At 46.3% G+C, this 11,717-nt stretch overlaps 5 protein-coding genes across 6 annotated transcripts; 3 read left to right on the top strand and 2 right to left on the bottom strand.

Moving 5' to 3' along the window:
* Positions 1–200: 200 nt before the first annotated feature.
* Positions 201–3,997, bottom strand: LOC125768502 (transketolase-like protein 2). Its single transcript, XM_049436258.1, has 4 exons — positions 3,754–3,997; positions 1,109–2,480; positions 814–1,040; positions 201–743 (listed from the first exon to the last, which is right to left on the bottom strand). The coding sequence occupies exons 1-4, from the start codon at positions 3,858–3,860 to the stop codon at positions 566–568; spliced, it is 1,884 nt and encodes a 627-aa protein (XP_049292215.1). The 5' UTR covers positions 3,861–3,997; the 3' UTR covers positions 201–565.
* Positions 3,998–4,866: 869 nt separating this feature from the next.
* Positions 4,867–6,032, top strand: LOC125768512 (syntaxin-18). The gene is made up of 2 exons (XM_049436280.1): positions 4,867–5,757; positions 5,823–6,032. Exons 1-2 carry the CDS (start codon positions 4,942–4,944, stop codon positions 6,009–6,011), a joined length of 1,005 nt encoding a protein of 334 aa, XP_049292237.1. The 5' UTR covers positions 4,867–4,941; the 3' UTR covers positions 6,012–6,032.
* Positions 6,033–6,227: 195 nt separating this feature from the next.
* On the top strand, positions 6,228–7,036 carry LOC125768518 (cytochrome c oxidase subunit 5A, mitochondrial). Its single transcript, XM_049436285.1, has 2 exons — positions 6,228–6,363; positions 6,437–7,036. The coding sequence occupies exon 2, from the start codon at positions 6,439–6,441 to the stop codon at positions 6,898–6,900; it is 462 nt and encodes a 153-aa protein (XP_049292242.1). The 5' UTR covers positions 6,228–6,363; positions 6,437–6,438; the 3' UTR covers positions 6,901–7,036.
* On the bottom strand, positions 7,023–9,042 carry LOC125768509 (kynurenine aminotransferase). 2 transcript variants are annotated; one of them, XM_049436276.1, is made up of 4 exons: positions 8,620–9,042; positions 8,530–8,573; positions 8,033–8,420; positions 7,023–7,956 (listed from the first exon to the last, which is right to left on the bottom strand). In XM_049436276.1, exons 1-4 carry the CDS (start codon positions 8,812–8,814, stop codon positions 7,126–7,128), a joined length of 1,458 nt encoding a protein of 485 aa, XP_049292233.1. In that variant the 5' UTR covers positions 8,815–9,042; the 3' UTR covers positions 7,023–7,125. The 2 variants fall into 2 exon arrangements, with proteins under 2 accessions (XP_049292233.1, XP_049292232.1); XM_049436275.1 differs by having other exon boundaries at positions 8,530–9,027.
* Positions 9,043–9,565: 523 nt separating this feature from the next.
* Positions 9,566–11,586, top strand: LOC125768515 (uncharacterized protein CG16817). The gene is made up of 4 exons (XM_049436283.1): positions 9,566–9,774; positions 10,314–10,397; positions 10,588–10,847; positions 10,919–11,586. Exons 1-4 carry the CDS (start codon positions 9,740–9,742, stop codon positions 11,056–11,058), a joined length of 519 nt encoding a protein of 172 aa, XP_049292240.1. The 5' UTR covers positions 9,566–9,739; the 3' UTR covers positions 11,059–11,586.
* The last annotated feature ends 131 nt before the right edge of the window (positions 11,587–11,717 follow it).

Raw genomic sequence — 11,717 nt, 5'->3', positions numbered from 1 at the left:
TTTGCGTCACATTTCTAAAATTCAAAAAAGCCGTTAAACGCCAACGAACGTACAGTAATCGTATCTTAGCACATTTCACGGCATTAGCTCTACTTGAGAACAAAAACCAATACTCAATCCAAATATATACAATTTATCACCTGGAATCTATTTCGAGGTAGACGTTTCTTTCCCACACTGCAAGTTATTAAAATCAAAAATTGTTCCATTTCTTCGAATGAATATATTTCGCGCAACTGCTCTCAATAAACAACGATCTCCCCCTTACCGGATATGATTGGTCAGTACAATCTACAATGTATGACACTGGAAATTTAGAGAGGATTAACAGCAGTAACCTTGTTACTCATAGCAATTCTCGTATTATGTATTCGAAACCCCCTAAAAAGCACCCACATTCCGAAGGAAGCAAAGTTGAAAGAAAAAAACAAAACAATGAAGCAGATAGGTAAAACCGAAAAGCAAATTAATAAATCAAAAGAACCACGATCAACATGATCGGCAAGATTCCAGCGCATGTGCCTGAACACGCTTGTACTCGTTTAGTTGTGGCTGGGTTGTGTTTTTACATCTTGATGATGTCTTGTACTGCGGCCGCAACGGAACGTGCCGAAACGCCAAACATATCCACGAGTACGGAGGGCGGACCGGAACGGGGCAGCTTGTCCACACCCAGATGCTTCACGACAAAATTTCTCTGTTCGGCGAGTGCGGACAGCACCGCTTCACCCAGACCTCCTTGCCTATTGTGGATAAAATGGAAATCAAATTAGCACAGTGAGAGTTACGCATTGATAGCGACATCCCACTTACTTGTAATGATCCTCTACAACCACGACACGACCACCACACTGGGCACCATGCTGGATGATTCCTTCCTTGTCCAAGGGCTTAACGGTGAATGGATCGATCACGCGACAGTGAATACCGCTCTTCTCCAGTTCTTCGGCTGCCTTGAGCGCCTCATACAGCGTAATACCAGCACCGATGAGCAATACCGAGTCGTTTGCATTCTGCTTCACGACCTTGCATTTTCCAATCTAACAAATGAAACAAAAAGGCATTATAATTTATGCGACTGCAGGAACTATTGGCAATCGTGAAATACCTCAAACTTCTCATTGTTCTCGTAGATGACGGCAGTATTCGGACGCGACGTACGGATAAAGCACACGCCCGGTGTGTTGGCAGCCATTTCGACTGCACGCTCGGTACTGACTGCATCCGACGGATAGAAAACGGTGCTGCCCGGGATCGCACGGAACATGGCAATGTCTTCCAGGCCCATCTGGCTCGGACCATCCTCACCGATGCTTACACCACAATGCGAACCGACAAAATTGACATTTGTCTGCGAGATCGCACCCATCCGAATCTGATCGAAAGCACGCGTGAAAAACGTGGCAAAGGTAGAGACGAAAGCAACGGTACGATCGCGGCAAGCGGCACCAATCGCAACACCGACCAAATTTTGCTCCGCAATGAAACACTCGATGAATCGTTCCGGGAACGCTTTGCGCAGCTTGTCCGAGTAGGTCGAGTTCTTCGTGTCACCGTCCAGCGCAATCACGCGATCGTTGTTCATCGCGATCTTGGCCAGTGCGGTACCGTAAGCCAATCGCGTAGCAATCTGCTCGCCCTTTTGATACGCGGGCGGTGTGGCAAGTTCGATGCCTTTAATGCTCACCTTTGGAGCGTTCTCCTTTTGTGGAGACGGTGGCGCCAGGGCAATTGGGCCCGGGTTGCGAATCAACTTTTGCAGATGCGCCACAACACCGGCGGCCGCATCACCAAGCGGCTTTCCGTGCCAGTTCTCCAGATCCTCAATGTTGGGGAAATGTTTGCCCTTGAACGTTTTGGCAATGATTGCGGTGGGTCGATCGGTTGTCGAAGCAGCTTCGAAGAATGCCTTGCAAAGTTCCTCCACGTCGTGCCCGTCGACGACCATGGCATTGAATCCGAACGCATCCAACCGCTTGCGGTACACCTCCATCTGATGCTGCAGCGAGGTCGCCTCCGACTGTCCCAATCGGTTCACGTCGAAGATGACGCACAGGTTGTTCAGTTTGTAGTAACCGGCGAAGTGCAACGATTCCCAGATCGAACCTTCGGCCGATTCACCGTCACCGACCAGTACGTACGTACGGTAATCGGCTTTATCGAGGTTTTTGCCTACGTACGCCATACCGCACGCAACGGCTACACCCTGACCGAGCGAACCGGTGCCAACGTCGATGAAGTTTAGTCTGGGCGTTGGATGACCTTCGAGATCCGAATCGATCTTGCGCAGGTTCATCAGATCCTCCACCGGGAACAAACCTGCCTCGGCCCAGGCCGCATACAGGATCGGCGCCGCATGGCCCTTCGACAGGATGAACCGATCCGAAGAAGCATCACGTGGAGCAGAGAGTTTATACCGCATCGTGTTGAAGAACAACACCGACATGATTTCCGCAATGGAAGCACATGACGTTGGATGGCTGCGAGGTGAAAGCAAAGCAAAACAAAAGATATGTATTTAAGTGTGTCATAAAAATAGTAACTTGAAAAAGATAAAATCGGTACCTATACCTTAATGACAACAAATCAAACACACTGATCTCAAGTTGGTGGGCTCATATCACCGCACGTAACGGTTGAATGCGTAAAACGGGGGAAAAAGAAGTAAGACAAGCAACCGGCGACATTGAACAACAGCAGGAAATATGACTTGGGCTACTTGGATTGTTGCTCGGTTATCAATTGTTTATATTTGACTCACTGAATTTATTTTGCTCTTTTTGCAACTTTATGGCGGCATCCTTGGACATTGCGGTAACGTAATCGAACCGTGCACGGAAGACAGCAAGGGGCACCTTGCGTCATTTATTGTCCGTTTGTTTTTTTTTCTTGTTGTTTCCATCACACCAGCTAGTTATGTGTGATGCTATATTCCAGCCAACCTCATTGCATGAGGGCACCGCTGCATGACTTGAAATCATACGGACCTGATACGGTGACGACGGAGTGGAGTGGCAAAAACGTTTGACCTCTTTCTGACCTTCGAAAAAAAAGACCTATACACGCGTCAAGCGATCGCGTCGATCGGGCTGCAAATGCGGCGACCGTGGGCATCGATTACGGGTTGGTATAGCGTGCGTACCTGTGCGCACGATACACAGCAGTACCGCCGCCACGATGAATTCGGGGTTAGGACATTCTAAAATAAATTGTGCCTACTCCGACGCAGTAATCCATGCCTTTCACATTGCCGACCATAGTAAGGACGCATGGAACACGCATCGGGCCCGAATTGTAAACTTAGAAATCTAGCATTCATCAACCGCCACGCTCACGTGCGTATTTGATCTGTTGCTTGTACTGCACAAGCAATACTCAGTTTCTCCGAACGATTTTGAACTCAATTTTGATCCTCTTCACCAAACACGTGGTCTGGTCCCACAAACCAGTCAAAACATATATTTTTTTATAATGGCCCTACTCTCTTTCTGGCTGTGGTACCCACGCGTAACCGGCATCAGAGCGTACACACGCACGCGACATGCGACATCGGTTACGAAAGTTAGCGAAAGCCGGTGAAAGGGCTCAATTTGTTCGCTTCCTTTCTTTGCATTTCGCATTCCACAGCCTACTATGATTGTAACTTGTCACAACCGGAGCCATTTTATCTAGATTTGCAACGAAACACTCCTGCTTCGTGTGTTTGTCTGCCACCAACTTTATCCCTCCTCACACCCTTCGCTCTTCGCTTACCCAGATTTTGACGCTTGCGTTGCGTTAATCGAATCGATACGCAGCTTGTGGGCAATATCCTTCAGCTCCTGGATGGTTTTAGCTTCTGGTTTGTGGTAGGTCGGCATATTGTTGCTATGGAGTTCGAAGATCACTGGGGTCAGATTCAAAGGAGAATGTAAACTGCGACGGTACTGCGGACGATGTCGATTATGTTCTCACTGCGATGAAGTTTTAACCTCTACTGAACGACCCTCGAATGCGTGCCTCCACACGGCTCCAGCTTGCACTGAGGTACAGTGATCCACACACCGTTGGGCACAGTCCAATCATTGCTAAATTGCATGAAAAAACAACCAATGTTTGTATTTCACTAGCAGCATAATATGATTTGCTATCTTATATTAAATATACTTTCATAGAAACAAAATATTACCTACAACGATGCCTTTGGCCTAATTTTCGTATGTCACATTGTGGGCAAGACTGACTGTAGTTCCGTGGCTGGAACCAACACCAATGTGTACATGCATTCGCCGGCTCTTTTCAGCGACACACAACTATTAGCGCATTTTGCAGATTTGATAAAAAAACGAATTTTCATTACTCCGTCAAGACAATCTATTTACAAGACAGACTATTCACAAATGTTTGTTCATACTCGGCTATCTTTAGCAGTACGGATGCTTTAATGCCTTTGGAATTGATGAATTCGTCTCTGCTAGAAGATACTTTTGACTCTTCCATTTATCGTAGGCCAGAAATCCTCACTGAATTTGGAAAAGGGCTTTGTTCTTAGTCTTGTATATTGATGTAAAATTGGTAGCATTACAAATATGTAGGTATAGATTTTGGTAGCATTACAACGTTGTTTTCAATAAAAATTGCGGGAAACAGAAAACTTCATACACGATCTTCATTCCAATTGCATTGCATTTTTTGACAATTATTGGATGGCTTGAAATTAGATTAATAACAGCTATTGGATCAGCATCTTTAACATGGAATTAAAATATATTTGATATGACCACAGCAAAAAAAAACCTCAACCAGAATCGAAGGGCAAGGTTCCAGCATCTTGAATCCACGATTCCCTTCGCACATGATTTGCCCGCAGATGCTGCTGTAAACGCGATCCATTTCTTTGCCGGCACACGTAAACAATATTCTGACAGCTTGTATGTTTTGATTCAGTAGCAGTGCAAAATCATGGACATCACGTCCCTTTTTAAAGCCTCCGTAAAAACAGTGCGGCTAAAACTGCCACCTCACAGTATTCCACAACTGGACAAGAATCGAATATTGCAGAAAAAGAAATCCACACAATCCGAGGTATGGGGGAAGGCCAAATCGCTGAAGCAGCAGGTCACGCTGCTGCGAAACTTTCTGCTAGAGAATCGGGTGGCCTACATGCAACTGGCGGAGCATCTGAAAAACTCCGCACCCCAAATGACGAACGAAGAGCGCGACCTAATTGATCGTGAAACGGAAAAGACACTGGCGGACGCTGCGACACTGATAGCCGGCTTAAAGCACGAATGTACCGCACTGCATGCGGACAAGCAGGTGAAGGAATTTTTAATCCTTGTGATAGATAGTTTGTATGAGTATGCGAATGGAATACGCAGAATTGCACAAGAACAGAAACAGTTTCGCCACAAGCGGCAAATGGAAACGCTACAGTATATTAAGCTGCAGCCCAAAATGAAAACCGACCCGTACACAAAACCTCTCGAAATTGTTCCACAAGAAAAGGAGCCACTTCTGTCGGGTACGGGTCGTGCCGATAATTTGGACAGCTCTCGCAGTGCAGACAAATCCATCACACAAACGGTTGAAGAGTTGGAAAACAGCAGCACGTACGAGGATTACGAAAACAATGACCTCAGCCCGGAGGACATACAGATGTTTGAGTCGGAAAATATTCAACTCTACAATGAGCTGAAAGGGTTATCGGAAGAGGTAGAACAAATTCAGCGTAATGTGGCCGACATTACACAGCTACAAGACATTTTCACCGAGAAGGTAAGCTGAATTGGACATCGCAAAGGAGCTTCTCTTACTCTGTCCCTGTTTGTTTTTCTTTTTAGGTAACGCTGCAAAATACCGATATTGATCGAATTGCTACGAATGTTATCGGAACGACGGAAAACATGAAGGATGCAAATGAACAGATAAAGCAAGCAATTCAGCGTAATGCTGGGCTACGGGTTTGGGTTCTATTCTTTTTTATTGTGATGTCATTTACGTTGCTTTTCCTGGATTGGTATAATGAATAAACGTAAAGGATCGTAAAACAATCGTCTCGTTTCCTGCATTGGTATAATGAATAAACGTTAATCATCGTAGATACATAAATCGTTTTCTTTTCGGGTGTTTGCATCCAGAATTCATAGGAAAGCAAAACCCTTCGCCCTTATTATCAGCTGTTAAGCAAGGTTTATACATACAACGAAAAGGCCTTTTCGCGTTCCTCTAGCAAAGTGTGCCTGTTTTGCTTGACAACAAAATGTCAGCTGTCAAAAGATTGTCGTCCAGAAAAAAGAGGGTGCAAATTTTGCCTTGCTTTCGATTACTTAACACTTGTATTATCGGTGGAAGTTTTCCCGTGTTCCGGTGAATAAATATCGAGTGAGTTGATTGTGCCATAGTATCGTGCTATTGAACCGTACCGATTGATTCATTCCTTTTCGCACCACAACAGAGATGCTCCGTTTTGCGGCTGGCCGTGTGTTGGGCGGACTTCGCAGTGCCGCTGGCCTGAAGAACAGCCAATCGATGGTCGGTGCCATGGTTGTGCGTCACTCGCACAGCACCGAAACCGACGAGGAGTTCGATAGCCGCTATGAGGCATACTTCAACCGGCCGGAAATCGATGGCTGGGAGGCACGGAAGGCGATGAACGATCTGCTCGGTATGGATTTGGTGCCGGAGCCAAAAATCATCGTGTCTGCGTTGAAGGCTTGCCGTCGCCTGAACGACTACGCGCTGGCCGTCCGCTTTCTGGAGGGTGTGAAGGACAAGTGCGGTGACAAGACGAACGAAATCTACCCCTATCTGCTGCAGGAAATCCGCCCCACCCTGACGGAACTCGGCATCGACACCCCGGAAGAGCTGGGCTACGATCAGCCGGAGTTGGCTCTGAAATCAGTGTACGACATGCACTAAATCTTCGTTTAATTTCCTCATGTCTGAGTGTGTGGTGCGTTGCCCGTACCGGCTCCACCGGGACGCGGGAGCGGCTTAGTCGTGGTCGTTTTGTCAATAATAAATAAATACACAGCCAGCTGTTACATAATTGGAACACCTTCCCTGTGTCTGTGGTTTATTGTTATTCAAAACGGCAATGATTTTCAATTATAACCGCTTTTTGCTTTCTTTTGCGTCACAGTTTTAGTTCGGCTTTGTCTTGTTCTTCCAGTCGGTCAGAATGTTTGCGGCACGTTCCAGGGTGTCATCGCGCTTGAAGAAGCAATACCTCACGAAGTTTTCGCCGAGCGGTTTATGTTCGTCGCTATAGAACGCGGATGGCGGAATGCCCTGCAGTCCGACCGTTTTAGTCATCCACTTGGTGAAGCGATAATCACGATAACGATCCGTTTCCTGTGACAGATCAACCTTCTCGGCGAGCTTTGACCAATCGGCCACCATAAAGTATCCGCCCTGCGGAATTGTAGGATGCATACCAATGTCCTCGAGGAATCGCGCCATATAATCTCGCTTGGTGACAAGCTCGGTCGAGATGCTGTTAAAGTAGCACTCCGGGCTGGTCAGCTGATCGAGTTCCTTCTCGAAGCCTACTGCGATCGCTTCCTGGATCGGTGTAGCGCACGTGTACACACAGTTCTGGTGCACCATCTGCAAATTTCTCATCAAGCTTTCCGGTCCGTAAGCCCATCCGATCTTCCAGCCTGTCAGCGAAAACGTTTTTCCCGCCGAACCGATCGTGATCGTGCGTTCCCACATATCCGGCAGGGTGCATATTCGCACGTGCTGGAACGGCGCATACACCATGTGTTCGTACACCTCGTCCGACACGCAAAGGACGTTCCACTGCTTGCACAGATCCGCAACCATTTCCAGCTCCTGGCGACTCATCACCTTTCCCAGCGGGTTATGGGGTGTGTTGATAATGATCATTTTCGTTTTCTCGTTGAACAGTTTGGCCAGCTCGATCGGATCCAATTTCCAGTCGTCCGAAGATATTGTGCGACCAGTTTGTGTCTGAAGAGAAATTGAGAAAAAAAGATTGAAAATGAAAAGCGCCGACTATATTGAGCACTCCGTACATATTTCTTACCGGTATTAAAGGAATGAAACGGGCCACTCCGCCCGCAGCTTTAACCATCGGTTCATAGCAATCGAAGAACGGTTCAATAATGATGACTTCGTCACCTGCATCAACATGACCTTGAATCGTTGCGTACAGCGCTTCGTACGCGCCAACCGTCACCAATATTTCGCTAAGCGGGTTAATGGTGCGACCAACCAAACCCGAATACATCCGGCTCAACGCTTGCACGAGTCGCGGATGACCGAATCCGCGCGTATACTGGTTCGCCAAAGGATCTGGACTGTTGGCCGCAGCAGCCAACGCATCCAGCGCATACTTGGGAGCATGATAGTCCGGGAATCCTTGCCCAAGATTAAGCGGTTTGTATTGCAGTGCAAGTTGAATGTATTCCACCCTGACGGAACAAGGGAGAAAGGAAAAAAAACACACGGATGTCGTAACTCGATGCAGCCAACCTGTTAACGTCCATAGACTCTGGAACCGTTTCCATCCCGCAAACTTACCATACACTCTTCGTCGCGCCCTGATATCGCGTAGGAAGGTCAAACTTATTATTTGTTGACATCGTTCTTGCCGTTAATGAGCGAACGTACTGACGAGCAAAATGCCCCAGGAACGGAGATCGATGACAGAGCATTCAGCGTGTGTTTATATGGCAATTTTGAGGAAGAATATGATTTAAAAAGAAACAGGAGAAAAAAAACCGCACCACGCGCACTGTCTACGGCGAGGCGCCTATGGATAGACGGGCGCGCAACTATCTTCGCGATTATCAACGTCGTCATCATTGCGGTGAACCAGTTGCGGTGTGTGTCTTGTGTGATTTGCGTAGCTTATCTTTTGGTTTGGTTTGGAGAAGCATTGAAATCTGCATAAACATTACGATACTCTTTGAACTGGAAAACACAGTTCACACAACAAACCGGTTTAACCGTAGTTAGTGACCCATAAAATAAAGTTAATATGATGACCAAAAGTTTAGTATAATACTAGCGCTACTTTGTGTAGTAAATATACAATATCTGTCCCAGTTTTTGGGACACTGTTGACTTCATCGAAAAAGGAATGGTTTAAGCAATTGGTTTACTTTTCTAAAAATAACCTGCTCCATGTTGTACTACCGGAAACCGCGCGGATGAAAAAGGATGCTTGGATCACGTTAAGATATTTTTCTTTTTGTTCGCGATTCGAAAAGGTTACTTGGATCATTTGTATCATAGTTTGAAACAAATTTATTTGCTTTATTTATTTAGGATAATTGGCATGTTATTCAATTTTTATCCGCCTTTTTTAACTTTAATTTTCAGCCTATTTTTCCTAAAAACGACCCTCATCATTTTGTTCTCAGCAAAGATTCACATTCAAACGGCTAGTGAGTATTTAATCCAGGCAGCATAAACTAACCGCAGCCCAGCGGTCAAATACTTTCCGGTGGATGTCTGTGCTTAGTTGCCTGCCGTCCAAAGCACGAGCGTGCTCTATCAGAAAAGACTGCAAACAGACATCAAAGTTCCGCGAACGGATTACGTGCTGAAAAACGCACGTGTTGGAGTTGATTTGAGTGAAGATTTCCTTGGCAGCCAAGCGGTGAAAGAACAGAGAACTCGTCAGTCTTTCGGTGTAAAAGAAAAACGTTCTAACGCAGGTTCGGCACGAGCGGAAGTCCCGTTTTGCATACCGTTTTTGATTTGCAGGCAAAAAGCGCTCCAGTTAATGACAAAAGACGTTAATATGACTTCGGAATCAGCGTAAGTATAGCGCGGACTTCTTGGCGTATCTCGCAAACTGTGCGGAACGCGATAAAACAACGAGGTTCCCCATCGCTAGGATATGCGCCACCCCGTTGTAGTGTGTGCATGTGTGTGTGTGTGTGTGTGTGTGTATGTGTATGTGCTTGCCTGCTCTAGTGTATTCTCTTTTTTTCCTGCCGTCATTCTTCTCCACGGCAAGTCTCTTCCCGTTTGACCCGGCGTCCATTTTTATCGATTGCACATTCGAATAAACCTTCCATTGTGCTTCTGGGTAGGGTATGGAAACTGGGCGTTTAAAGGTTGGGGCGGCTAAAGGTTGAGACCCCGTCGCGTCGATTTGCGGCATGTTGAACCGGTAGCACAGTATAGAAAAGAAAGACATAAACATGCAGCACCACCTCCGCGCACACTATTGGGCACCACTTATGCGTTTCCACTTTGGTTTTCAATTTCTAATCGGTTTTGGGGTTTTTTTTTGTTATCGGCCGTGTGATTGCGGTTCCCTTTTTTCATGTTTCCCTTCGCCACAAGGACAGTGTGCCACCACCCGCCGTCTGGGCTCAAAGAAGCGATGTCATATATCTAACCTTAAACGTAGAATGCACCGAGCCGGAGATCAAGTAAGTGTGTAGCTATAGTAACCAACGTTTGTTCGCGAAACGCGAATATCCACGAACGGACCGGCGGTGTACAATAATGTACAAAAATAGTGTGCCTCTAGTTCGTATCGTCGCAACTACGAATGTGCGTCCCGGTATGTTGTCTAATTGGTCTTCCTGTTTGTGTTTGTTTGTTTTTTCTCCGTTACAGATTCACCGAGAATTCATTGTCATTTAGCGGAGTTGGAAAGCCGGAGGGTAAAAAACACGAACTCAATGTGGAATTTTACGACAAAATCAATCCGGAAAAGGTTGCAACGAAGAATATCAAACGTTGCATTGAATTCGTCATTGCCAAAGCGGATCCTCAGACACCTTACTGGCCACGGCTGCTAAAAGACAAGACCAAACCTCATTGGCTGAAGGTGGACTTTAACCGATGGAAGGACGAAGAGTCGAATGATGAAGAGGGTAAGTAAAATAAAGCCCAAGAACACCGCGAGTCCCAACTAACCACACATCTGATCTGATGGCTCTGGCAGGAAACAATGCGGACGATCTGGCAGACTTGCTTCGGATGCAATCATCGGACAACAAGAAAGAGCTATCCTTCGATGATTTAAGCGATGAGCAGGAGGCTGATTCGGACGATGAATACCTTCCGGGGCTGATGGAATCTTAAATTCCGACATCTCCCCCCCCGGAACGTCACGCATACCACACAAACACACACACCCCCTCCGTGTAGCTGCTCTACCACCCAGCCCATGTTGCGCGTTCTGTATCGAATAGAATGTATGGGATAAGGCCGCGCGTGTTTCGAGCACGGTTTTTGTTTAAATTCGCCATCTCTTCAGCAGCGTCATCAGCTAGAATTAGGTACGGTTTTGGAGTTTGGAGCAACCTCCGGCTCTCGGACAGCACACAAATACACCGACACACGGTTAATAGGAACGGTAGGAGTAAAAGGATCAAACTGGCGCTCTTCTCCACTTGCTAGCCAGGGTAGCAGGGGATACACGATGGAAAAGGAAACAGCAAAAAAAAAACATGTAAGGGAAGTAAATAAAGGGGTGAGGCGAGAGAGTGTTCCAATACAATAATACTATAGAAATTATCCTTAAACAACCAACCGACAAAACTCGTATGCAAGTCAAAACAAACAAAAAATATAACCAAATGGAGTTTTGGGACGAAAGATAGAAGCATACATTACGATAATTTCCTTGCGGTGATCACCACCAGTACCAGTTTTCCGAAAATTTGCTATCGCATTTTCTGCTGTTATCTTAAGTGCGTCCCGTTTTTTCATTACTAATGTTTGCCCAATATAAGCAGTCT

Source organism: Anopheles funestus, chromosome 3RL, assembly GCF_943734845.2.
Source record: "Anopheles funestus chromosome 3RL, idAnoFuneDA-416_04, whole genome shotgun sequence".
Classification (NCBI taxonomy): domain Eukaryota; kingdom Metazoa; phylum Arthropoda; class Insecta; order Diptera; family Culicidae; genus Anopheles; species Anopheles funestus.
This window is presented reverse-complemented; position numbering and strand designations above follow the sequence as displayed.